The 27,056-nt window shown below is 40.6% G+C and overlaps 1 protein-coding gene across 7 annotated transcripts in view; it reads right to left on the reverse strand.

The window, feature by feature from the left end:
* PTPRM (protein tyrosine phosphatase receptor type M) overlaps positions 1–27,056 on the reverse strand; it is a 729,462-nt gene that overhangs the window by 433,167 nt on the left and 269,239 nt on the right. For all 7 annotated transcript variants that reach the window (XM_050942101.1, XM_050942100.1, XM_050942099.1 and 4 more), the window contains exons 4-5: positions 14,488–14,566; positions 9,567–9,682 (exon numbers count right to left, since the gene is read on the reverse strand). In XM_050942101.1, the coding sequence (XP_050798058.1) occupies positions 9,567–9,682; positions 14,488–14,566 (195 nt within the window). The remainder of the gene's footprint in view (positions 1–9,566; positions 9,683–14,487; positions 14,567–27,056) is intronic.

Consider the following 27,056-nt stretch of genomic DNA (forward strand, 5'->3'; position numbering starts at 1 on the left):
TTCCCTATTTTTCCACATCCTTCTTGTAGTGTGGGGCTCAAAACTGGACACAGTACTCCAGATGAGGCCTCACCAATGTTGAATAGACGGGAATGATCACGTCCCTCGATCTGCTGGCAATGCTTCTACTTATATAGCCCAAAATGCTGTTAGCCTTCTTGGAAACAAGGGCACACTGTTGACTCATATCCACCTTCTCATCCACTGTAACCCCTATGTCCTTTTCTACAGAACTGCTGCCTAGCCACTCAGTCTCTATTCTGCAGCAGTGCAACGTAGCAGTGCTCATAATAGGCATAATGTGCACCACTGTTACTACTGACATGTCATGAAATAATGTAAGAATCATACCAAAAAAATTGAAATGCCTATACAAATTTTCCAAAACCGAAATTCTGTTTTTGTTCCAGTTTGAAACAAAAACAAACTTAGAAATATCAAAATTTTCTGTTAAATGGAAATTCCAAGTTTTGATCAGCTTTACACACAGACACATATGCAAACACATATTTTATGAAACAATCAAAGGTTTAGAAAACCTGATTTCTGAGGCAGAGTTAAGAAAAGGACATATTTAATCTTGAGAAAAGAAGATTGGGAGTGTGGGATTGAAAACAGTCTTCTAATATATTAAGAGTTTTTATAGGAAGGACTGTGAATAATTTTTCTCCATGTCCACGGACAAGAAGTAATTGACTTAATTTGCCACCAGGGAGATTTATGTTAAATATTAGGAAAATTTTCTATCTAAAAGGATAGTTAATTACTGTAATGGGCTTTGAGGTTTTTAAGAACTGATTTTTACCAAACACTTTTGTGGCGGTGTATGCATATCCCGTCTCCGGTTGTGGGGATAGGGGGTGTGCAGACACCATGGTTAATGTCTACCTGACTGTTTTTGGCTTCACCACACTAAGTTCAAGGGTCAGGTCTGGGTGGGCTAGTGGCCGGAGTCAAAACAGCGGCCCTTTTGTTCCTGGCAGTGTGGCCTAGCAGCCACAGTCAATACAGTGGCCCTTGAGTTCAGGACAGTATGGCCTAGTGGCCAGTACCCAAGGGGCCGCTGCCATGGGGCTTGTGGCCTTGGCAGCGGGGCCTGGACCTACCCGATTCAACAGGGCCCCAACCCAGGGCCCTATCAGTGGTGAAGTGGTCCGCCACTGGGTCAGTGGGGAATCCCATGCTGAAACATGCTGACTCACATGGGTGGAAGATACCACTCACTCATCCTCCCTGGGTTACTTCCTACTACGCTTCCTGAAGTTGCAGTCCATGAGGCATTGGTGTCTACAGGCTCCTTAGTACAGGAAATTCCCTGGGGATCCACTGGCCACAGATCTCCAGTCCAGATCTTGGGATCTCTGGCTGCTGTAGGCAAGGACTGCGACAGCTCCTCAGCTGGAGCCTTCACTGAAGGTCCTTCCTCTCTGGCGGTCTGCCCAGATTGAGCTGGGATGCTCCCTTTTATACCAGCATAGCACTTGAAGCACAGTCTGAGAGGCAGGATTTTCTCCACCCATAATGTGTGGTTAACCTCCTCTGGCCCCGTGCGGGGTATGCACACCCCATCAAAACTCCTCGAGGATGGTCTAGATATACTTGGTCCTGCCTCAGCACAGGGAATGGACTAAATCGGTGGTTCTTTAAGTGTGGGGTGAAGGCACAGTTGTCATCTTTCATGCAGTAAATAAGCACCCCAACTTTCACAATAAGCCAAAAATCAAACGAATCAAATTTCAAAACAATGCCAAAACAAGCCAGTCCCTAAGAACCCCAAAACTCTATGTGACTAGATCCCCCTGGCATGCAGTCTAGGACTGTGGTGGGCCCACTGTGCACCCCTGACTCTCATGCCCCGGCTTGCTGGAAGCCGATCAAAAAAAAGAAGCAACAAGCAACAACCTACAAGCCAAAAACTACCCAACAAGCAACTCAAGCCAATTAAGCCAAAAACAAGCCCAATTTCTGTGTTTTTTCATGGGTTTGGCATGTCTGTAGATGCATGTTCAGGTTCAGGGCCTGCTCCCTTGGGGGGAGGGGGATGACTGGGAGGGAGTGCCACACTTCCAGCCCCACTCCACATCCAGACAAGTTCCACCTCCAATTCCATTCAGTCACCAGTTTTGCTCCGCCTCCACACACAGCTCTGTCTCACTTCCTCTCCACCCCGCAAGACCAGCTCTGCCCCCAGATGCAGCTCCACTCCACCCCCTGCTCAGCTCTGCCCTCATTCCCCCTCTGCCCCCAGACCAGCTCCTCCCCTATTCCCCAGTTCTACCCCCAGCTCCACCTCCAGCCCACTGTTGAGGGAGCCTTGGCTATGCAATAATGGGGACAGGGCACAGACACTGGTAAGGGTGACATGATTGGAAAAGTTTGAGAACCACTGGACTAGATGAACTCTCAAGAACTCTTCCAGCCCTAACTTTCTATGGAGTTATCACTGTTTGACTACAAGCTGGGATTAGAGGGTAGCGATTTATTTGGCTCTGATTAAGTCCAGCCCCTTTTGTGCTGGTTCCTAATTCATTCCTGCAAGTTAAAATATACATTTCTGTCTCAAAAGCAGCTCTGGAAAGCAGAAGCATGCCTTTAGGAGGGGCTAAATTGCACCAAATGGTAGGTATTTTCTAAAACTCCCCCCCATCGCCCTCAATAAGGACTGGTATTTCTTCTGGCAATTTACTAAATGTTAATAATATCGACTTTTCAAAAGATGTTGCCCAGGCTACTTGTACTTTGTTTTTTGATTCACTGTCATCTATTTGCATGTTCATTTCTTCCCCCTTGTGAAACGTTGCCTCAGTCTAGAAATATACCGTAGCAGAGGAACAAGGAAAAATATACGTTGTCTTCCTTTTGACACCCTATCTCCTTTCTGTTGGCTTTCCTACTGCTTTACACGCATATATCTAACTCAATATTAGCACTAACTCTTGAAGTTTGCACTTTTGAAAGAGAATGGTTTAAAACACAAATAATCTCATATGGAATGCCTGAGAATCACATTTTTGTTTATTCTTTCAGTACAAAAGAACAACTAGTCACATACTGGCAATAACCTGTGCTGTCCACAGATGTGACAAAGAAAATGTAAGCAGATGGGACACATCTGCTAATCATAAACATTCCTTCATTAGTGTCATCAGATTTATTTTTGTGGTGTGTTTACGTTCAACGCATCAGCTAATGAGGACATTTAATTCATAGTGCTTATGATCTAGCCAATGACCTTTTAAACTAAATGCTGGTGACAACAGAAGGAAAACAATTAGAACTTAGATATGGTTCCATATATTCATGAATATATTATGTTCATAATTTCCTTCATTTGACTTTAACCTGAGGTTATATTGGCTCAGTTACTCGCAATTTATCTTCACAATTGCAAGCACAGCACGTAAAGTCTTGTGCTTCAGGCTACATGATTTTCTAAAGGGGTCAGGATGAGTATTTTTTCCTTCATGTAAATCATTGCACAATTGATTACATGAATTGCTTTTTGTCCCTCTTTCTTTGAAACATCAGATGATGGTCACTGCACATGTTGAAATAAGTGTTTGGAAAGCAAATCCAATGCTCTTCAACAATGGCTAACCCCAAAACATTAGGGAGCTGTGTAAATGCTGCCCCAACTTAACCCTACAATTGCAGGTGCATCAATAGTTAAGAAACTAAATGGGCATCATTTGCTTTCTGCCAATGCCCTACATTTTCACAAAAAAAGGCAATGTATATTATTCTGTTTCACAATCAATGCTGTTACACAAGTGGCAGCCTATTACCATAAAGTCTTACAGAAAGCCGCTGAATAGTCAGTGAACAGAGATAGATATGAATTCACAAGCTGTGGATATAATTTACTATCCATGATGTGAGAGTTGTATCAAGGAAACTTATAGCACGCTGCAGGGACAATTAGGCGTGCAACCCACATACCAGCTAACGAGAGTTCTATATGCGTTTTCCCACAGACTGCTGTAATAGGCATGCATGGTTTTATGTGGGGTTGAATGGCATTATGTGATGTGAATTTATCTCCATATGAGACATCCTAATGGAAATTTTAAAGAAAACATTTTTTTCTACTGTGGGTGGAAGTAAGTGCTTTAAAATATCTCAAGACAGTTCTTCAGAACAGATGATACAAGATTTGTATAATTTTAATATGTTCGTATTATGAATGTTTTCAAATAACCCATAAAAAACTAAGAGCATGAATAGTAACTACTTCAGTTATCAATTTACAATGGACTTCAGTGAAGCTCTTTACACCTTACACCTGCTGAGGATATGGCTCTCAATTTCAAATGTTTAGGTCAGTTGTTTTTCTGTTTCCAGTGCACAGTCATAATGCCAAAAACAGTAATTTCTTATCTGTGAATTGGGTATTTGTCACCTGATGGCCACCGCCTCTTTCAGACAATGAAATTAATATGGAATGAAAAATGTTGGCACTCTCTAGACAGCCAGGTTTCTCCTTACCTTCACATCTAAAATATAAAACCCCTATCAGCCAAGTGTACTTTAAAGGAAACTGGTGTTCCCCAGGCATTTCACTGGAGTACTTTAAAGACCTGCTGACCTTTAAATGGAGATAATCGGTGTAGTTGGTAGCAACTACTGGGCAAAGCCAAGGAGAACAAACTAACTCAGAAGAAACAAAAATAGTACATGAAGAACAAGACAACCTGTGTTGTAGGCATGCTCAGAGCCAGATGTGATAGGCATGCTCAAAGCATGCTCAGAGGTGCTGCCTCCTGCTATACAGTTTTATCCCAGTGAGTAGGGCTCTGGCTTCAATTCTCCCCTCTGCCAGATGTAGAGAATTGGGTCTTGTCCCAACTCTGGGGAATTCCCTTAATCACTGAACTGTGGAATATTCTGGATATTCTCTCTCAGTCTCTTTTGTTGGAACTGATCCACTGTGAATAAACAGCTACTGGGCCAAAAAGAGAATTAGAATGACTCTACAGCCCTGTGGTTAGGGCACTCCAATGGGTTACAGGAGAGACAGGTTCTGGCCCCTGCTCCAATGGATATTTAATTATTTACACACACTGGAACAGCTTCAATAGACTAGACTGTGCAAGATCCACCCCAGAATACACTATCGCCCACCAGTTAGGAGACAAGTTCAAATCCCTGCTCCACAACAGGCAGAGGAAAGAATTGAAGACAGGTCTCACACAACCTGTGTGAGTGCCCTGACCATGGGGTTAAAGGTTATAAGTAGACAGCCCCCCCCACTCATTTTTCTTGACAACAACTGACCTGGCTTAGGTGCCCAACTCCAGGAGAGGGCTCGTGGCTGTGAATCCAAGTGTGATTAGGCATCTCCTTCAAGTCCAGATTTAAGCACCTGACTCCTTTTTATGGGCAGGGCTTAGGGCTCTCCTTGGCATTTCCTACAGGTTAACTTCAGCGGCTCCCTGCCTAGCACACTGGCTTTTCTAAATCCTATTTTTGGGGCCTAACTCTCTCCATATATTGTATAAGGAGCCTGGATACCTAATTCAGAGTTAGGAATTCCTCAGTCAGGTGCTGAGAATTGCAACTCATCATTTCCCCTCCTGAATCCTACCTTTGAACCCTAGCAATGCATGAACATTAAGAACATAAAAACAGCCATACTGGGTCAGACCAAAGGTCCAGCAAGCCCAGTATCCTGTCTTCTGACAGTGGCCAATGGCAGGTGTCCCAAAGGGAATGAACAGACAGGTTATCATAAAGTGATCCATGCCCTGTCACCCAATCCCAGCTCCTGGCAAACAGAGGCTAGGGACACCATTCCTGCCCATCCTGGCTAACAGCCATTGATGGACCTATCTTCCATTAATCTATCTACCTCCCTTTTGAATCCCATTATAGTATTGGCCTTCACAACACCCTCTGGCAAGGAGTTCCAGAGGTTGACAGTGCGTTGCGTGAAAAAATACTTTCTTGTGTTTGTTTTAAACCTGCTACCTATTAATTTCATTTGGTGGCCCCTTGTTCCTGTACTATGAGGAGGAGTAAATAACACTTCCTTATTTATTTTCTCTATATCACTCATGATTTTATAGACCTTTATCATCTCCCCTCTTAGCTGCCTCTTTTCCAAGCTGAAAAGTCCCAGTCTTACTAATCTCTCCTCATATGGAAGCCGTTCTATAACCCTAATAATTTTTGTTGTCCTTTTCTGAACCTTTTCCAATTCTAATATATCTTTTTTGAGATGGGGCGACCACATCTGCACACAATATTCAAGGCGTGGGCATACCATGGATTTATATAGAGGCAATATGATACTTTCTGTCTTATCTATCCCTGTCTTGATGATTCCCAACTTTCTGTTCACTTTTTTGATTGAAATCATCCTCTCAACGTGCAACAGCAGAGAATAATCCACGACTCCAAGATCTCTTTCTAATTTAGATCCCGTCATTGTATATGTACTGTTCAGATTATGTTTTCCAATGTGAATTACTTTGCATTTATCAACATGAAATTTCATCTGCTATTTTGTTGCCCATTCATCTGGTTTGGAGAGATCCTTTTATAGCTCTTTGCAGTCTGCCTGGGACTTAACTATATTGTGTAGTTCTGTTTCATCTGCAAATTTGGCCACCTCACTGTTTACCCCTTTTTCCAGATTGATGAATATGTTAAATAGGACTGGGCCCAGTACAGATCCCTGGGGGACACCATTATTTACCTCTCCCCATTCTGAAAACTAACCATTTATTCTTACCCTGTTTCCTATCGTTTAACCAGTTACCAATCCAAGAGAGAACCTTCCCTCTTATCCTAGGACAACTTATTTTGCTTAAGAGCCTTTGCTGAGGGACCTGTCAAAGGTTTTCTGAAAATCTAAATACACTATATCCACTGGATCTCCTTTGTCCACGTGCTTGTTGACCCCCATTAAGACATTTTGGATAAGCAGGGAAAAGTATAGGGGTGAAATCTCAGCCTTATTAAAGTCAATGACAATACTCCTATCAACTTCAATGGGACCAAGATTTCACAGTAGATGTTTGTCTGAATCTTATCCTAGCCTACTGATTCGGGGGCGGGAGGGAAATCACAGTGCTGGAAAGCAGATTATTTCATGAAATGTTTGGTACTGCCCAAGTCCAGTCAGACCATAAATTCTGCAAGAGCAGCCTTTCTTGTGGTACTGCAGTACTTTCAGTTCTGGCCAGAACTAAGCAGAAAAAAATAATAATCTTTAATTAAATTAATAGTACATTTAAATCGCATACAAAACATTTGGGATAAAGGTGTGGACTGCTTCTTACTTAAGCAAATCACCTTGTCCATTCCTATACCACAAGGCAAAAGTGGAATCAGCTTTTATATACTGGCTTTCAAGCTCAAAATATCTAAAAATGTTTGTCACAATAATGAGTTAAATAGTGGCAGCTGAGTAACAGACTTGGGACCTTCTACCTTGTGGTGGCAGAAAAACTGTACTATGATAAATATACTTAACTGTTTAAGAATTTGGAACCTGAAAAATTCGATGACATAGCAAACATCTTAGCAGCCTCCCAGAACCGGAATTGCATTTGGATCATGGTTATTATATGTAGCAGCAGATAGGTCTGCATCCGTGGAAGCTCGCAGGTAAGCCCCTCAAAAATTTAATTCAAACATTCCAGAAATTCCTGTCAACTTTATAAAGTTCATATACAAAAACGCATTTGGAATTTACACAATTCCTGATCTGTCAACAGCAAGGAACTGCAGTTTTCATTATGCTGAGGCTAAATGACATGCATCACTTTGAATGAAAAGTGGACATTCAAAAATAAGAGGCAGAATATTTTATCCTGGATATGGAGACAAATTCTTCTCTCTGTTACCTGATTTAAATCAGGAGTGTCTTTACTGAACTCAGTAAAGTTACTCCAGATTTACCACACTGCAATTAAATAGTCCATGCTATTTTACTGAATGGAAATTATGATTATGACAAAGTAAAATAATAAAGAACTGAGCTTCAATCTTGCAAAGACTGCACATGCTCAACTTTATGCAGAGGTATGGGGTGAAATCCCAGCCCATCTGAAGTCAATGGCAAAATTCCACCCATTGACTGGTTTCACTGACTGAAATAGGACATTCACAGCATAAAGTTGAGCATGTGCACAAATTTCTACAAGGTCAGGGCCTTAAAGAAAATGACAGTAATTAATTCATCATTTCAGTCTGAATGTTGGTAAAAAAGTCTCTCTACTGTATTTAAACGAAAATATGAACGTGTGAGCCGTAGAACATGGGACAAACCTAAGGACTGATAAGCATTACAACAAAAGTATACTGTTGCAATAAAGGATATTTTACAGTCAGATAGCTAAATGAAATTAATTGTTCTGTTAGATAATGTACAATCAGCATCAACTATGATAATAGTAACCCATTGTAGAGCTCTATGGGAACATTTTGTCAAACTATATTCTCTCTAACAAGGATATGTTTTTGTCTGTTTTGCCCAGCTGTCACAGAATTCCATTTTTGGCCTTAGAATCTGCCATTTTGCTGCAGCCAGGTGCCCAATATTTTGTTTTTTCTGTCCTGCCAGACCTGACTATTGCTTCCTCTTCCTGTGCTGCTTTCACTGAGGTGAAGCCATGAGCAACAGCTCTCCTAGTTCATCAGGACCATCCTGGCTCATACAACATGTGTGTCCTAGAGGGAGAACATGGCAGTCAGGGGCCGGGCCAAGCCAATGAGTCGTGGGCACCAGTCAGCACTCCGTCTGGTACAGATTGTAAAGTACACAGAGCTGGACTGAGGCAAACTGGGGCCTAAGCACATTGAAGTACAATGTCCTAGTGGTTTCACTCCATGGCCCTGTACCCAGCATAGCCCCAAGAAGACTGGTGTAGTAGTATTAGGCCCCATCTTCAACCCTAAGGCCGGATGGCTGGAGAGGAAGGCTCTGTGTACTCACCCCAATGGCTGGGGTTTATCTGCTTGTTTGTGGGAGCTGGACCTGCGACACTTTCCTCCTGCTACACATACACTCTTCTGTTTGGATATGCGTTAAGGTGACCACCTGCTAATGTTTTCACCCCTTCATTACATTTTATAATTTAAATGTGCAGGCTTCATTAGTACTTTCTGCCCTTAAAATAAATGAATCTATGCAAAGCAATTCTGTTTTAACATAGGGCATCCTATCTTGGATATAGGCAGCACTACAGAGCATTCTGGTTAATAGATGCACACCATCATCACCACTTACACCTAGGTCAGTCACAGCAACTGCTAACAAAAGGCACAGCTGTCACTATGGAAAAAGTGAGTATTTACCCTTAATTACCACACAGTGGTAACAGAGCTACCACAGTTTTTCTCATTCTACGTTCACCCACTCATAATTGACATGTGAGAAAATATCAGATACTGCAAAAGAACAAATATCATGGAAAGGTTCAAATCCATTATCAAATCCATTAGGCTAGTATTGATGAGACAGGAGATTAAGCTATCATTTCTCCTTTTGTGCCACTCCTTAGGATGACTGAATAATACTTTCAAAAAATCTCACTGTACTGTGAAAGAAAATAAGTTACCTGTAACCACAGCCGGTCACCTGAATTCGTTTTACCATTGGCAGTGCACTGAAAAGTGGCAAACTGTCCAGCATTGACTTCCACACTCTGAAGACGCAGGAAATGGGGGGTTTTGGCTGATGGACGAGAAAAAAAGGATAGAGTTATTAACACACAGTATGACTGGGATAGACTCATACTAGTTTATTAAATATATACGGTTTTAAAATGTTCCAGTAATAAATTTACATTGGAGAAAAAAAGTGCTAACAAGTGTCTTAAGTATTTGATTCTAATTGTACAAGATACTACAGTCTGTTAAGTGAGCTTCATTTCATTTTGCATGTATCTGGGATACAACAGAAGAGAAGGGTGCTATCTTATTGTTCCTGCTGTGCAAATTATCTTCGCTCAACAGCCCTCTTGTATTAACACTTCTATATTAATAAAGATTATACTGAAATCTAATTGATGTTTTGAACAAAAAAATTTTAGCTATTTATACTAGCAACTAGACAAGAACAGGAAAAGTTAAATTATGTTGTCAAGGAAACTACTTTTTCCTTTTAACTAGATACAATGTGTGTAGATAATGCATTTTAGCATGATTCCTTGGTATGCTACAGTTCTAGCATAACATTTCCACCAAGAAGAGCGGTATTCTTTAAAGACAGCTCTTCTGAAGACTATTTGAGGAAAACAAAACACAGTAGCTGCTACATGCTGATACTTATTAGGCTGGGAGAACATCCCCAATAACAGAAAAGCAATGTGTCTGTAAATACTCTTTCAGTAAGACACGTATATAAAGGAGAATTATCTCAATTTCACCTAACTGGGTACACATATTATATTGGTTTTTGTTTTTACTAGAAAAAGTCAATTGCACTGAAGAAAAAAAATCAGAAATTAGAGAGTATTCTCTCTAAGACAATAGTTCCAAACAATCCAGCTCCAAAGAAGTCAAGAGGAATCTTTCCATTGACTAGTTATAGCCACCTCAGTACTAGAAATATTTCAACAAACTGAAGAGATCTACCAGATGAATAACAAACGATTAAGGTGATGACTTAAAAAAAAACATTAAAAGAACTTTGTAGGCATAACTTGGGGAATCATAAGCATAACAGGGGATATAAGAAAGATCTATATTCATTCAAGAGGAACAATCGTTTAAGTGTCAGCACAAGGGATTATACGATAACCAGGAGAAACTTTGGATGAATACTATGAAAAATGTCTCTGTGGAGAAAGCTATTAGACTTTGTAATAGGGATTTGATCCTGCTTGCTTCTAGTCAATGGGAAAAATCCCATTGACTTCAGTGGTACAGGATTCAAGTACCTGTCTCACAAGCAAGTGGTGGAACCTCCTCCCTTTAAAACCAGACTCAATAAGAACCAGATAGGAACCACACTAGCAATGAGGGGACTAATGGGGCAGCTAGGCTCCACACTGGCAATAAGAAAATTAAAGAGAGCCTTTAGACCCATTTGACCCTGGCCTATTAACTTGCAGCCAATGTCAGGCATGGAGAAGGAAGTTCAAAGGAAAAGACGTAGGCCTAGTCTACACTAGGATTTTTACATTGGTGTAGTTACGAATTGCTCAGGGGTGAGAAAAATACGTGCCCGAGACATAGCTATCCCAACCTAACCCCCAGTGTAGAAAGCGCTAGTTTGACCGAAGAATTCTTTTGTCAGCCTAGCTACTGTCTCTGCTACTGCTAATAAGCAGAAAGCAGGTTTGTGAGGAAGCAGGCAGGAAAGGAAGCCCTGGGTCATGCCTTTCTTGGCTGCTGAAGCCCAGCAAACCTTCCTGAAAGCAGAGAAGCAGTGGGGAGACTGGGCTGCGACCAGGATGCCAGGGCTTTCTACAGGGAGCGGGATCCTGGAGGCCCCTTGGGGCTGTACCTCTCCCCATGCTCTCTGGGAACTGGGGCTCAGCACATCCCAGCCCTTCCTTCACTGGTTGCAGTTCCATGGCAGGGTGCAACCTGGAGAGTGCAAGGAGAGGCATTGTGCAGCTCTGACATCCATGCTGCAACTCTCCTCCCACTACTGCCCTGCCCGCAGCCTCTTATCTCCTATGTGGTCCCTATGTGCAGGCAGGCTTGCTGGGCGGCAGCCTCAGAAGGAAGTGCTGGGATGGGCTTAGCATCAACCACAGGCAGGTTTGTGGGGTTGCAGCCAGGGAAGTCTCAGTACTTCCTTCCCCACGTGCAGCCTTGTAAATCTGTATGCAGCTGTGGCCTGTCTCAAGAAAAGTTGTAAGTGGCATGCCATTGCCAATATCTGAATCCCATTAACAATGGTCAAATATCACCAGCAAAATGTTGCCACTAACCAGAAGTTGCCAGTATCAGGATTGCTATTAAGCAGAATTTGCTGTGTATGAAGTCTACAAAGTTACCTTTCCCAACCAAACTTGTGAATGCCTCGAAGAATGAAATCAGGTTTGTCTGACAAGAGTTATTTTCCATAAAACAACATTGACTGGCGTTAAATTATTATCCTATCCTTTTATTCTTTATTATTTGAATTTTATACCAGCTTTTCCATTATCTTGACCAGGACTGATGTCAGGCTAAGTGGCCAGTAGTTTCTCTGGGACTGACTGCAAGTAGAGGGAGATTGATAGGTGGAGTAATGTGTGTCAGAAGCAGACAGGACCAGAAAAGCACTGATCAGTGTGGTTCTGGGAAGAAACGGAGAGAGAGAGAGCTGCTTTTGCGCAGAGGGCTGGCCAGAGATTATCTTAGCCAGCTCATTTAGGAGTCTTGGGTGCTAGTTACTGGGACCTGCTGATTTAAAATATTTATCCCTAGTAGTTGTTGCTTAACATTCTTCTTGGTCACTAATTGACTGGAAAGTATTTGATTGTCCTCATGTGATACCAGTACATCATCCTGCTTCTTTCCAAATACAGAACAGACATATTTTTGAACACTTTTGCCTTTTTCTGCCCCATTAACAATTTTATCATCTCAATATAGTAATGGACTTATCCCATTTCTAGGACTTCCTTTACTCTTAATATACTTAAAAACTTCCTCCTTTTTCTGCATAGCCCTGTCAGAAAATGGATTTTTTCCCCTCTGTTGTCTTTAGCCTTCCTTCTCAACTTTCTACCCACCATAACATCATATTTATACTGACTGCTATTTAATTCCCTCTTTTTTCTGGTTTGTGATTTATTGCTTTAAATTTCTAATTGCTGTCTTCCCTTCATCATTGAACTAGGATGGGGGTATAGCTAAAGTTGTCCTCTTATGGACTGCAGAATCAGCTTTTTGGCCATCTAATACAAATTCTTAAAGAAGTCCAATTTTCATTCATATTTTTCTGTGTACATTTTTCCACTCAATCCATTTCACTCAGTTTTCCTCAGCTTTGGGAAATTACTCCCTTTGAAGCACCAAATATATACATATTTACTAACTGGAACTGTCTTCTGTTTGCCCACATGAAATGCAATCAGGTCATAATCTACCTGACGACCTATTAACTACACTTCCACCTCCAACTTCTATCATTCTCATTTTTTTGTTTAAAAATTTGAAGATAATTACTCTGAGTTTATTTATTTTGGCAGCAACATTGTAAAACTTGGTACAGTGTCTGAATAGCATTATCTGTTTTGCAAAAAAATTACACGCTAACAATTCAAACACAATATTTTAAATCTTCTATTATATGCTATAACTGTTTCGATGTTTAGAATGAATTCTTAATATCCTAAATTAATTGCTTTAGTAAAGAATTGTTTAATTAAAGTAATTAAGTTTCAAGACAAGTTTCATTGGTTATGCTAGCACATTGTGCACTGTGGGGTGTATTCTGCTCTCTGCTTTAATAAGAACTACATGCATGCTTTGAGAATTGATCATTATAAACGCACAGATCAAAACTCAAATATTTTGCAGGCAAAAATATTAACATGACAAAATACTACTTAGCCTATTTGAATTACAGATACAAATTCAAAATGTAGTTTAAGCACAAAAACTGAACAAGGAGCATGAGAACCTTCTATGTTGATTAGAACTTAAGTGAATCAGAAATAACAGAGCCGCTGATTCTGCATAGCCATCTCCACATTTCAAGATGTTTCTATGTCTTCCTGACACTAACCACTAAAACCATTTTTATGAGGCACTCCAATATTCAACAATAAACTACAGTTTATTTAAAATGACACAATGCCTGTCTACAAACCATTAGGTGATGATGATTAAATATTAATAAATCTTTATTAGTTGAATTTAATAAGCTTTAACAATTCTAAATAATTTTATTTTACTTGGTCAGTTTGTTGAAAGCCATGACAAATTACTACATATAAAGCATTTTATTTGTCGTATTCTTACAGTACCACTTTTCTTTAAACACTTACTTATATCTATGGACTATAAACCTTTAAGCTGGGGAAGAATATTACAGGAAACACATTTTAAACAAATTAAAAATGTGCAGAACTTTAAGCCCTGGGCCCAAATAACAGTGCTGTGGAAAGTATATTATGCAATGTTGCATAACAAGGCAACAGACACATAGCCAAATAAGTGTTCTGGTTGAAAAGGTCTGAAGGAAATCACACGTGTTTAGTTCATCGTAACTTTACTGCAATCTGTGATATCTGATAAGTGGAGTTGGCATGGGTCAGTGTTATTATTTGTACTGGAGTAGCACACAGAGGCCCCAATCAGGGATTGAGAGCCCCATCATGTTAGGCACTGTACAAAACTTGAATAAGCAATCATCTCTACAGCTGTGATGTAAAGCACCTTAATGCTTACAATGGTTGCTCGAAAGTCAACACATTTTTATAACACTGGAACTGTTATCGACATTTCCTGTTTGCTTTGCTTTAGACATATATTGGAATAATGTCTCAAATACATTTTAGGAAGACTGTTACAAAATAACATATATGCACTTACTGCACGGATGTCCTAAAACCTTCACCTCATCAATTGCCAGGTATCCTTGATGACCTGAAGTGACTACTTCAAAAATAACCTGAGAAGTGAAGAGAGAACTCTGTAATTACACAGTGGAAATAAAGTCTCTTACATCCATTACATTACTATGGAAAAATAAGACAACTAAGTGTTTATTTAAATAGTATGTTGAGAACTCATAATAAAAAGTCAAGAATGCATCTTTCATATGATTTAAGACCAGAACATAAACTGCATTTTCGCAACGTTACTCCCCACTGGGTTAAACACCACATTAAAGAGACTCCAAAAGCTATTGGATCTACAAGGCAGTCAGATTAACTTTTCATTTTCTGCCTTTTATAGTGCAAACCCGTTTATATTTAATACATGACAATTATACAGTATAGCCACATTTCTGTAGTGAACTGTATCAGACATATGCATGGCTATTTTCATGAGTGCATTAGACATGCTCTTACTCCTGCACCTACTGTACTAAGTTAAGTAAAGCAGATCCATTGGCTACAGTTTGTTTGATGGCTATAAATAGGTCACAAGATAAATGGACTGCTCTTGTCAGCCGAATTAAGACCATTCAAAAGTAAACGTCTGCAAACTTTGGCAGCCCTTCTTTGAACAACTCAAGTCTGTTTACGCAGAACAGGAAAAAAAAAATGCCAGTGGCATTAATGGGTACTTTTTCAAAGTAATACACAGGAGATTCATGCTCAAATCCTGCTATTTTTTTTAATCCTGCTTTTCTTTGGAAATTTATCCTCAATTGTTTTTCTCTACTGTGCTCTAAAAGCATACAAAAAAAGTTTGGGAGAAATTTCACGGGTATGCTCTATATTTGACCTTGGAGAAGTTGCATAAAGACACAAGTGTACCATGATCCTTTGCTGCAATGATTTAAATGACAAGAGTCCAATACAGAATGCAATATGTCACAATGACAATATGGAGCTAGCATAATATTAAAATAAGGTCATGGGTTTTCTGCTGTTGAATAAATACTATAAAATCATGGATCATGAATTTAAAATAAAATCCTGAGATGACAGTATTCTTCATCATTCCTTGTCCTCACAACAGATACATGAATTGGTTTGTCCCATCTTAAAAAACCCGGCTTTAGTCACAACTCCCAGTAAAAGTTTCACTCCATCGTCTTTCTGCCCTTCATCTCTATACTAACTGAACAAATAGCAGCCTTAAACTCCTCTCACATAATTTCATTTGGATCCCCCAGTCCACAAATGCGGCTTCTATTCCCTATACTCCACTAAACAATTCTCACCAAGGTCCCTAATGAACTCTTCTTGGACAAATATAAGGGCTTTAATTCCATCCTCTTCCTTTGTGACCCACTAGCTTCCTTTAACACCATTGACCATACTCATCTTCTTGAAATCCTGTCAACCCTGGGTGTTCTTGGCTCTGCCCTCTCCTACCTCTGTAACTGCTCCTTTGGTGTCTTGTTCACTTGATGCTTCTGCTACTTCTCCCCCTTTTGATGGGGGTCTCATTGGGCAGAGGTCCATCATCTTTATAACAAATCTACCTCTGGACACTGAACCAATCTCCAAACTAAAATCTCAGCATGTCTTTCAGAATTCTCCTTGTGGGTCCAACGAACAACAAAACTTACCATGGCCAAAAGAGAAAGACTGGCAGTTTAAAACTCCATAAAACAATTTCTGCTAAAAAAATAAATCTAAGAGTATTCTTCAGTTACAGCTAGTGACCCTTAATAACTAATTCTAAACTAAGGCCAAATTCTGACCTCACTTATACCTCAATTCCATTTGCTAAAGTGAGTTGTACAGGTTTCTATAGGCTCCTACTGTTTACTACAGTATCCAGTGCAAGTCCATTTAAAGATTCAAGGAAACAGTGTCCTACAAACACAAAACTGATTCTACCACCAACAAAACTACCCTTCAAGAAATCTTTTGAAGAAAACAATGCAAAGGAGTAGTAGTATCCAACTCTTTTAGAGCACATGGAAAAGAGGATACTAAGGGGAGATATGATAGAGGTATATAAAATCATGAGTGGTGTAGAGAAAGTGAATAAGGAAAAATATTTATTTGTTCCCATACTATAAGAACTAGGGGCCACCAAATGAAATTAATGGGCAACAGGTTTAAAACAAATAAAAGGGAGTTCTTCACACAGTGCCCAGTCAACCTGTGGAACTTCTAGCCTGAGGAGGTTATGAAGGCTAAGGCTATAACAGGGTTTAAAAGAGAACGAGATAAATTCATGGAGGTTAAGTCAATTAACGGCTATTAGCCAGGATGGGTAAGGAATGGTGTCCCTAACCTCTGTTTGTCAGAAGGTGGAGATGGATGGCTTGAGAGAGATCACTTGATCGTTACCTGTTAGGTTCGCTCCCTCTGGAACACCTGGCATTGTTCACTGTCAGTAGACAGGATACTGGCTTGGATGGACCTTTGGTCTGACCCAGTATGGCCATTCTTATGTTCTTATTCTTATGTTCACTTTGTATACAAAGATCTCAAAGTGCTTTAGCAAAGGATGTAATTATCATCCTCATTTTACAGATGCGGCAATGAAGGCATAGAGAGGGGAACTGACTCCCCCAAGGTCATCCAGCAGCAGAGTCGAGCATAGAACCCAGTTCTATTAACATAGTTCAGAGCTCTATCCTCTGGTCCAACTGCCTGGGGAAAAAAAAAGACATGACATATCTCTGTTTCAACAGAGCAAGGGAACTTACTCCAAATCTTGCCCTTTAACATACGCAGATTTCTAGGTGAGCTCTGGGAAAGTATTGGAGCAGATTCCAGACACACACATCTTAAATAAATGACCAATAGGGCTTTTGTTGGAAAATATACCAACAAGACAATTGATGCAAAGCTGGTTTTTCATCCAAATATATATATATATTTTTAAAGTGTCTGATTTTCATTAAAAAGTAATTTTTTTTCCTGGAAAAACTAATCACCTCAAACCCCAAATATCTGTAACTGGAAAAGCTGCTGTGCTGCCTCATGAGAGTTGTAGTTTGCAAGTCTCATGCCCCAAGTACTCCACTATGGGCTGGGTTCCCTAGACAGATTACATCTCCTGGGAGGTATCCTGGCCATGGACTCCTGTGATACACCATGGTTGCAGGAAAAAAAAACATCCCAATGTGTAGAAAGAATAGTAAATACGGCAGGCAACCAGTTTGGCTTAACAGTGAAATCCTTGCTGATCTTAAACGCAAAGAAGAAGTTTACAAGAAGTGGAAGATTGGACAAATGACCAGGGAGGAGTATAAAAATATTGCTCAGGCATGCAGGAGTGAAATCAGGAAGGCCAAATCCCACTTGGGAGTTGCAGCTAGCAAGCAATGTTAAGAGTAACTAGAAAGGTTTCTTCAGGTATGTTAGCAACAAGAAGAAAGTCAAGGAAAGTGTGGGCCTCTTACTGAGTGAGGAAGGCAACCTAGTGACAGAGGAGGTGGAAAAAGCTAATGTACTCAATGATTTTTTTTGCCTCTGTCTTCACAAAGTCAGTCAGCTCCCAGACTGCTGCACTGGGCAGCACAGAATGGGGAGAAGGTGACCAGCCCTCTGTGGAGAAAGAAGTGGTTCAGGACTATTTAGAAAAACTAGACGAGCACAAGTTCATGGGGCTGGATGCGCTGCATCCAAAGGTGCTAAAGGAGTTGGCAGATGTGATTGCAGAGCGATTGGTCATTATCTTTGAAACTCATGGTGATCAGGGGAGGTCCCGGATGACTGGAAAAAGGCTAATGTAGTGCCCATCTTTAAAAAAGGGAAGGAGAAGGATCGGGGGAACTACAGGCCAGTCAGTCTCACCTCAGTCCACAGAAAAATCATGGAGCAGATCCTCAAGGAATCAATTCTGCAGCACTTAGAGGAGAGGAAAGTGACCAGGAACAGTCAGCATGGATTCACCAAGGGCTAGTCATGCCTGACTATCTAATTGCCATCTATGAGGAGATAACTGGGTCTGTGGATGAGGGGAAAACAGTGGATGTGCTATTCCTTGACTTTAGAAAAGCTTTTGATACGGTCTCCCACAGTATTCTTGCCAGCAAGTTAAAGAAATATGGGGTGGATGAAAGGTGGATGGAAAGCTGGCTAGATTGTCGGGCTCAATGGGTAGTGATCAACAGCTCCATGCCTAGTTGGCAGCCGGTTTCAAGCGGAGTGCCCCAAGGGTCAGTCTTGGGGCTGGTTTTGTTCAATATCTTCATTAAGGATCTGGAGAATGGCGTCGACTGCACTCTCAGCAAGTTTGCAGATGACACTAAACTGGGAGGAGTGGTAGATACACTGGAGGGTAGGGATAGGATACAGAGGGACTTAAACAAATTAGAGGATTGAGCCAAAAGAAACCTGATGAGGTTCAACAAGGACAAGTGCAGAGTCCTGCGCTTAGAATGGAAAAATCTCATTCACTGTTACAGACTAGGGACCGAATGGCGAGGAAGCAGTTGTGCAGAAAAGAACATAGGAGTTACAGTGGACAAGAACGTGGATATGAGTCAACAGTGTGCCCTTGTTGCCAAGAAGGCTAATGGCATTTTGGGCTGTATAAGTAGGGGCATTGCCAGCAGATGAAGGGACATGATCATTCCCCTCTATTTGACATTGGTGAGACCTCATCTGGAGTACTGTTGTCCAGTTTTGAGCCCCACACTACAAGAAGAATGTGGAAAAATAGGAAAGAGTCCAGCAGAGGGCAACAAATATGATTAGGGGGCTGGAGTACATGACTTATGAGGAGAGGCTGAGGGAACTGGGATTGTTTAGTCTGCAGAAGAGAAGAATAAGGGGGGATTTGATAGCTGCTTTCAACTACCTGAAAGGGGGTTCCAAAGAGGATGGATCTAGACTGTTCTTAGTGGTACCTGATGACAGAACAAGGAATAATGGTCTCAAGTTGCAGTGGGGTAGGTTTAGGTTGGATATTAGGAAAAACTTTTTCACTAGGAGGGTGGTGAAGCACTGGAATGGGTTACCTAGGGGGGTGATGGAATCTTCTTCCTTAGAGGTTTTTAAGGTCAGGCTTGACAAAGCCCTGGCTGGGATGATTTAGTTGGGAATTGGTCTCGCTTTGAGCAGGGGTTGGACTAGATGACCTCCTGAGGTCCCTTCCAACCCCGATATTCTATGATTGTATGGTATCCCAGTGACTAGAGAGACTACGGTGCATCACAGGAAATGTAGTATGACCAGGTAGCTTGGCCAATAAAGAATGGGAGCAAGAGGCACCCAAAATAAAAATCCCACTGAGGCACCACAGCGGCATTGCTGAATAATTTTTTTTCAGTTTTCAAATCATTTTTTTTCCACTGAAGCTGGAATTGTTTTCATTTGCGATGACATTTCCAGGGAAGGGGGAGAAAAAGAGGGGGATATTTTCCGAACACTACAATGGTCAGTAGTCTTCAGTCCAGAACCTGTATGAAAGGCTGGAGGAAAGTTCTTGATTGCTATAATATGCATATAAACAAACAAAGCTGTGAGCTTCTAAACACAAAATAATCTCTCAAGCAATTTCATAGATAGAAATTACAAGATTAGGATAGTTTAAACAAGACATTTGTAACAGACCAGAGATGCATTCTAAAATATTCTACCATACTCCCAGATTACATACCATAAAGGTCCCATGGTATATAATGAAAAAAGCAGTGCTGGACTCTCTGTTGAACTACAAAAAGAACAGGAGTACTTGTGGCACCTTAGAGACTAACAAATTTATGTGAGAATAAACTTCTGTGGGCTAAAACCCACTTCATCGGATGCATAGAATGGAACACACAGAAAGAAGATATTTATACATACAGAGAACATGAACAGAGGTGAGAGTGGCCATATCAACTGTAAGAGGCCAATCAATTGAGATAAGCTATCATCAGCAGGAGAGAGAAAAAAAACCTTTGAACTGATAATCGAGATGACCCATAGAAGGTGTGAGGATATTTTAACATGAGGAAATAGATTTAAATTAGTGTAATGACCCAACCATTCCCAGTCTCCGTTCACACCTAAGTTAATTGTATCTAATTTGCATATTAAATTAAGTTCAGCAGTCTCTCTTTGGAGTCTGTTTTTGAAGTTTTTTTGTTGCAAAATTGCCACCTTCAAGTCTGTCACTGAGTGGTTAGAGAGCTTGAAGTGTTCTCCCATTGGTTTTTGAATGTTATGATTCCTGATGTCAGATTTGTGTCCATTTATTCTTTTGCGCAGAGACTGTCTGGATTGGCCAATGTACATGGCAGAGGGGCATTGCTGGCACATGATGGCATATATCATGTTGCTGGATGTGCAGGTGAACAAGCTCCTGATGGCGTGGCTGATGTGATTAGGTCCTATGATGGTGTCACTTGAATAGATATGTGGACAGAATTGGCATCGGGCTTTGTTGCAAGGATAGGTTCCTGGGTTAGTGTTTATGTTGTATGGTGTGCGGTTGCTGGTGAGTATTTGCTTCAGGTTGGGAGGCTGTCTGTAAGCAAGGACTGGTCTGTCTCCGAAGATCTGTGAGAGTGAGGGATCATCTTTCAGGATAGGTTGTAGATCTTTGATGATACGCTGGACAGGTTTTAGTTGGGGGCTGTAGGTGACGGCTAGTGGTGTTATGTTATTTTCTTCTTGCACCTGTTACTACAGTTACAGTCACACAGGCGTTAGGTTTCAATCAATAGTAGCACTAGTTGAAATACATTGGGCCAGATCACACTCTCATTGAAGTCAATGGCCAGACTGCTGCCATCTTAAATAGGAACAGGACCGAGTCCTTTTTGACACATAATATGCATGTCAGTGAAGTGAGAGAGATACCACAACCAGCAGTGACATATCTCAGCCGAAAAGGCATCACTGACATGCCTTTCACTTTACTCAAAGACATGACATGCTACAAAAAGCTGCAAATCTCTCTCTCAGTATAATTTTCATCTGTTCACAGTGTTCTAAAATAATATTAGCATGTGCATCAGTAAGCAGTATTCCCTTATGCTCTGATTAATGAATGAAGATTATGGGCCAAAATTCTCTAGTGTAAATGAGGACAGCTCCATTTTTGCCCATTTACACCAGCAGGATATTTGACCCTACGTAGATCACACATTTTCAAAATTACTAGTACACCTATACTAGTACATAAGTTATAAACTCATTAATGAGTTTATAAATCCCAAGTCACACTGAGTTTTAAACAATAAATACTCCACTTAAACAATAAGTACTCCACAAGTAAACATGCTGGTTGTCCACGTATACTAGAAGTAAAGACCAGATTTTTAAAAACATCACAAGCATACGCTCAGCGTGATCACACTCGCAAACAGATTACTGTAGATCAAAGAACTGGTAAGGGATATAAGTAGCTGTCAGTGTGTGAAAACACCGTCTTTGGGCAGACAACTACAGTAGTTGCATGAACAAAAGTACATGCAGAAATGTACTGCATGTACTTGCCATGTTTGCAGGTTTGTCCTAAATGTCTACTGTCATAAAAACATGACTCTAAATGTAAATAGGTCAGTTAGCTAACAAATGTATAAACATTTGCCTCCCTATATAATACCCATCATATGAACTGAGGAACTATTTACTTCAGATAGCAGAGTGTAAAGATAGTTATATGATCAAATCATAATATCACTTGAAGTCAAACAGCAGCCCTTTAGAGGTTTCCAGTTTCACATGCAGAGGGTTATGACAATCAAAGTACATAAGTGTTCTGGGGGGGTCATCTTGTAAAGGAGCTATGGAAAGGCCATAGCTTACTCCACAGAGTTATGCATGTGCATTTGATGGTGAATGTCATCATTAAATAACAAAGTTTAAACACAATAGGTCAGATTCTGATCTCAGTTACACTGGTGGAAATTTACAACGACTTCTGTGGAGTTATTTCATATTTACAATAGTATAACTGAGATTAGAATTTGGGCCAGTATTCAAATTGTGTGTCTAAGAAGTTTGCATTTACTAGCAGCTGACAATTAAATGCTGCTTTATATGCTTAAGCGAAAATCTGAATGCAGAATGGAAACAGGATGGTAATTGTAGGGGAATTTTAATTTAACATCCCAGGACAGGTATTGCTTTCTTTGTATGCAGCACATCCCCACTCCTCCCCTATGCTTTCTACTACACGTGCCCTCCCCTACTAGCTCTCTTCTTTGGCTGTATTCTTCCACCATTACTAATTTTTTTCTGAATGTTTATCAACTTCATTTAAAAAAAAACAAAAACAAACCCACGGAGCAGACTATAACTCCCTCATCCTGTATTTCTTGTGAAAACTATGTACAGTTTTTTCATCACTTTCTACTTGATGAGTTGCCTGGTCTGAAGAATATAAACATTTTCATTTTAGAATCTCAACTTTCTATTCATCACAGCTGACAACATCTGAAGACAATACATGAGGCACATTAGTCAAAATAAAACAACATTCTAGCACGGCAATCTGCACTAAACATGACAGTCCTTTGTTTCTTTGGAAATTATTTTGCTGTCTTATCAGTTAGAAAACAACTGGTTAAAACACTGATTTCATTTGCTCATGAAACACTATGCTGAATGTCTGGCTGAGAGATGTTTTACATCAGGCTATTCCTCAGATGCCTGCCAAACAGGAAATAGTGAAGCGGTTTAACATCACACCATCCCTGATCCTGCCTGCTTCAGTGAAGAGCAAAATTAACTTTTCATTTCTGCCACTTCCCCTTCTATATGTGAACAAAGAAAGGGAGTTTCCTTATCAACATGCTTACTAGTGAAAATGTGCTGTTGCAGATAACTTGCCGGTTCCAAAGAACAAAAGAAATAAGTAATTTTTACCTCTAATGAATGACCTCACTTAGTAAATTCTTGCCCTTGTTGTTGCAAAGAAATTACGAAACTTTTAATCAAAAGGTGCACTGTACCTCATTATAAACACACTGTAATTCATATAATTTAAAAATATCTATCTGAAAAAGGGAAGGAAATAAGGTATATTAAGAAGTCTACTTAATGTAAGGATATAGAAGAAGAAAAATCAATAATCCTGCAGGGATTCCTATTAGTTTTACATCTCAGGGCAGGTATTGGTTTCTTTGTTTACAGCACATCTTCACTTCTCCCCTATGTATATACACTATACTCTTCTCCCCATAGCTCTTTTCTTCTGCTGTATGTTACATTATCACTCTCCCCTACAAATATCATCCTGCTTCCAAATTTGCACATAAAGTGGCATTTAAGTGCCTACAGCCAACCTTAGCAATCCAAAGGAGGATGTCTTTCCATGCCAAACATTGAAAATGGGGCTTATAATATTTAAAGCTAGTGAAATTAATTGTATTTATGCAGGTTATTTTGTCCTATTTCTCCGACAACTGCCCGGCAACTCTGATTTTAAGGGTAGGAGGTCAGAACTGATGGCAGACTCTTACTGATATGACTTGGGTCAAATGTCTGCTTACTGTTGGACACATAACTAAGTTTAAAACAAAGCAATTTTAAAAACTTGGATGACCCAGGCAGAGATGCATCTTTTTCAGAATTTCTAGTAATAAACTATATAATTTAACAAGGTTTTTTGGGGTTTTTTTTAAGCCCTTGGGACTTAGGGCAATGTTTAAAAATTGTCAGTTATAACATTTCTTTCTCATTTTAAATGTATTAAGCCCAACTGATGCCACATATAAGCATGTGAATATGAGTTTGACATTTACAGTACAAGAAACTTCACTCTTTGTCCTTCCTGATAAACTCTGAAGTACGGGGTCTAAACCTAATTCCCAAGCATCAAGTACAGTACAGTCAGATAATGACATGAAGGACAATTTCAACCAGTTTTGAAGAGACAAGATGGATCTAGTATTTCATATTCCCTAAACTCCTCATTTATAAGGAAAGGTATTAGACAGTACAGGGTAAAACCTAGCTTAGTGTAAAGTTATACCTTCAAACTCGTGTGTGTGGTTACTAGAAAGAAATCTAGAATTCCTACAGAGTTCTTATTCCCTCTCAGCCCTTCAAATTACTTAAGAGATGATGTTAAACAAAATGCAATAGCCTAAAGACAAGCGTACTCTACTAAAAATACTTTATATCTTTCTTCAAATTTCATTTCTTATTTTAAAATTATGTTTGTTGGTATTTTTTAATCAAGTATTACAGTCCTTTTCTGCATTTCCAGAGTGAATGAATTAGAAAGCAAATCATTCAAAAACAGGGGAGAGAGTGTAACTAAGGACTTGTCTACCCTTCACAGTTTTGTTGACAAAATAGTAGCAGTGTATACACAACAATGCTCCTTTCACTGACAAAACTCTCCCACTTTGCTGACAAAACAAAACCACCAACAAGAGGCGTAGAGCTTTTTGTGGCAAATTTAGAACAACAAAATGACAGTGTAGACACGGCACTTGGTTATGTCACTATAAATGGCCTCCAGGAGGTATCCTACAATGCCCATCCTGACTGCTTTGGTCAGCAGTTCGAACTCTGCTGCCTTGCACACATGTACACAAGCTTCTGCCCCTCCCCCTTTAAGGACCTGGGAATTTCTGAAATCCCACTTCCTGTTTCCTTAGCGTGGAGATTTCACAGCATATCTTCCTAGCTGATCATGGCAGTTCCATGAAACAAAAGCTCTCCTGCTAGGAGCACATCTGAGTTGTTGGATCTGCTGGCACTGTGGGGAGAAAAGGCTGTGCAGTCTAGCTCCGCTCCAGTCATAGGAACTTCAATAACTACGGTTAGATTTCTCATGGCATGTTGGATAAGGGATCTGAATGAGACACACATGAATGCTGTGTGAAGATAAAGGAGCTCGGGTAAGCGTACCAGAAGGCAAGGAAGACAAACCGTCACTCTGGTGCTGCGCCAAAGACCTGCCTCTTCTATAAGGAGATGGACACCATCCTTAACAGTGACCCCACCTCCACCACCAAGAGCCCTGTGGATGCTTTGGCGGGGCTAGAGACAGCGGAGAGCGGACTCAACCCGGAGGATTAAGTCATGGACGAGGAGGTTGAATTGGATGACAATGAGGCGCACATGGCAGGGCCATCCTGTAGCATGGAAAGCTGGGACCTCTTTTCTACTTCGGAGGGGGTCTAGCCAGTCTCCAGAGGCCATCTCTGGCATGCATGATGCAGGAAAGGAGAGCTCTGGTAAGTAATCTTTTTGAGTTGATGCTGCTTGGTTATATGAGGTGAAGCTGTTCTTTTCTTTGTATATTCTAGAAGTGGGTAAATGGATAGAAATGTACAAGACTAGTTGTGTTTGTACGTGCTTTACATTCCCCTGTACAGCTAAGCAGTACGGCGGAACAGTGTGTTAATGCACACCGAGATTTCACAGGAATCCTCCCGAGAGATCTCTAAGAAACTTTCCTGGAGGTACTCGTCAATCCCTCTGCTGAAGGTTCCTTGGCAGAGCTGCTTTGTTCTTTCCCCCATTGTAGGAAACTTTGCCGTGCCAATTGGCAGTCACTTGTGCAGGGACCAAAATGGCACACAGGCGAGCAGCATAAGGAGATGCATCCTTGCTTATCCTAAGAAGTGAGATATCGGCTTCAATGACTCCTTCCCCCGCTCTACATCCCCACTGTGAAAATGGTGGCAGAATTTACAATATTGTTCCTAGTCGCCTGCAGTGATCCTCTTTTAAAAAAAAACCTAGACCTTTGCCCCATATTGAGCCCCCACAGGCCAAACTCACCATGTTCAGGGCATTTGCCAAGCTCTGTGTTTGCCAAGGGACAGTGAGAAACTGATTCGTATTTTAAAAAAAAAGGTGCACTAACAATCATGTTTATGTTTATTGTTTCTTGTGTTTCTGCAGATGTGTTGTTTAGGGGAACCTCCTACACACCAGCGAGTACCTACACCAGATATGGAAACAACCATGAAGGAACAAGGAGGACATGTTTAAAGAGGTGCTTCTATCCTCACAGGTAGAAAAACAAGAATGCACGATGTAGAGAGAGACTTTAAAAGAAAATTATAAAAAAGACAGGAGAGGAGAGCCAAGAGAAAACTGTAATGGGCCAGGAGTAGATTATAGAAGTGATGGAGGAGATGCTGAAGTCCCTAATCATGCTGCAGGCAGAATACATGTATGCTCAGTCCCACCTGCAGCCAATACAGAACTGCCTTCTATGCCCTCCCCAAACTCCTCCCACACGTTCCTTTCAGCTTTCCAGCCTCTCTTGGTACCGTGTTCACTCTACTCCTTTGGACAGCTTCCAAAATGATAGCTGGACTTACACATAACTAGAAGAGCCTACATTAACCATCCTTGTTATCTGCATTCCCACCAAGCCTTTTGTATGTGCTGTTAATTGATATGTAATAAAAACATACTCTCTGAAAGATAACCAGTCTTTATTTGTCTCTCACACATGGTGATTGCTGCTGAAATTAATACACAGTTGCAATTTGATCATTTGCTGACTACCTATCATGTCGGGAATCACCACAATTTTCACGGAAGGCAACAAGTTAACAAAATATGGCAGAGTGCTGTAAAGAAAGACACATTACTGGTGTTCATTGTCATAAT

The sequence above is a fragment of the Gopherus flavomarginatus genome, chromosome 2 (genome assembly GCF_025201925.1).
Source record: "Gopherus flavomarginatus isolate rGopFla2 chromosome 2, rGopFla2.mat.asm, whole genome shotgun sequence".
NCBI classification, from domain to species: domain Eukaryota; kingdom Metazoa; phylum Chordata; order Testudines; family Testudinidae; genus Gopherus; species Gopherus flavomarginatus.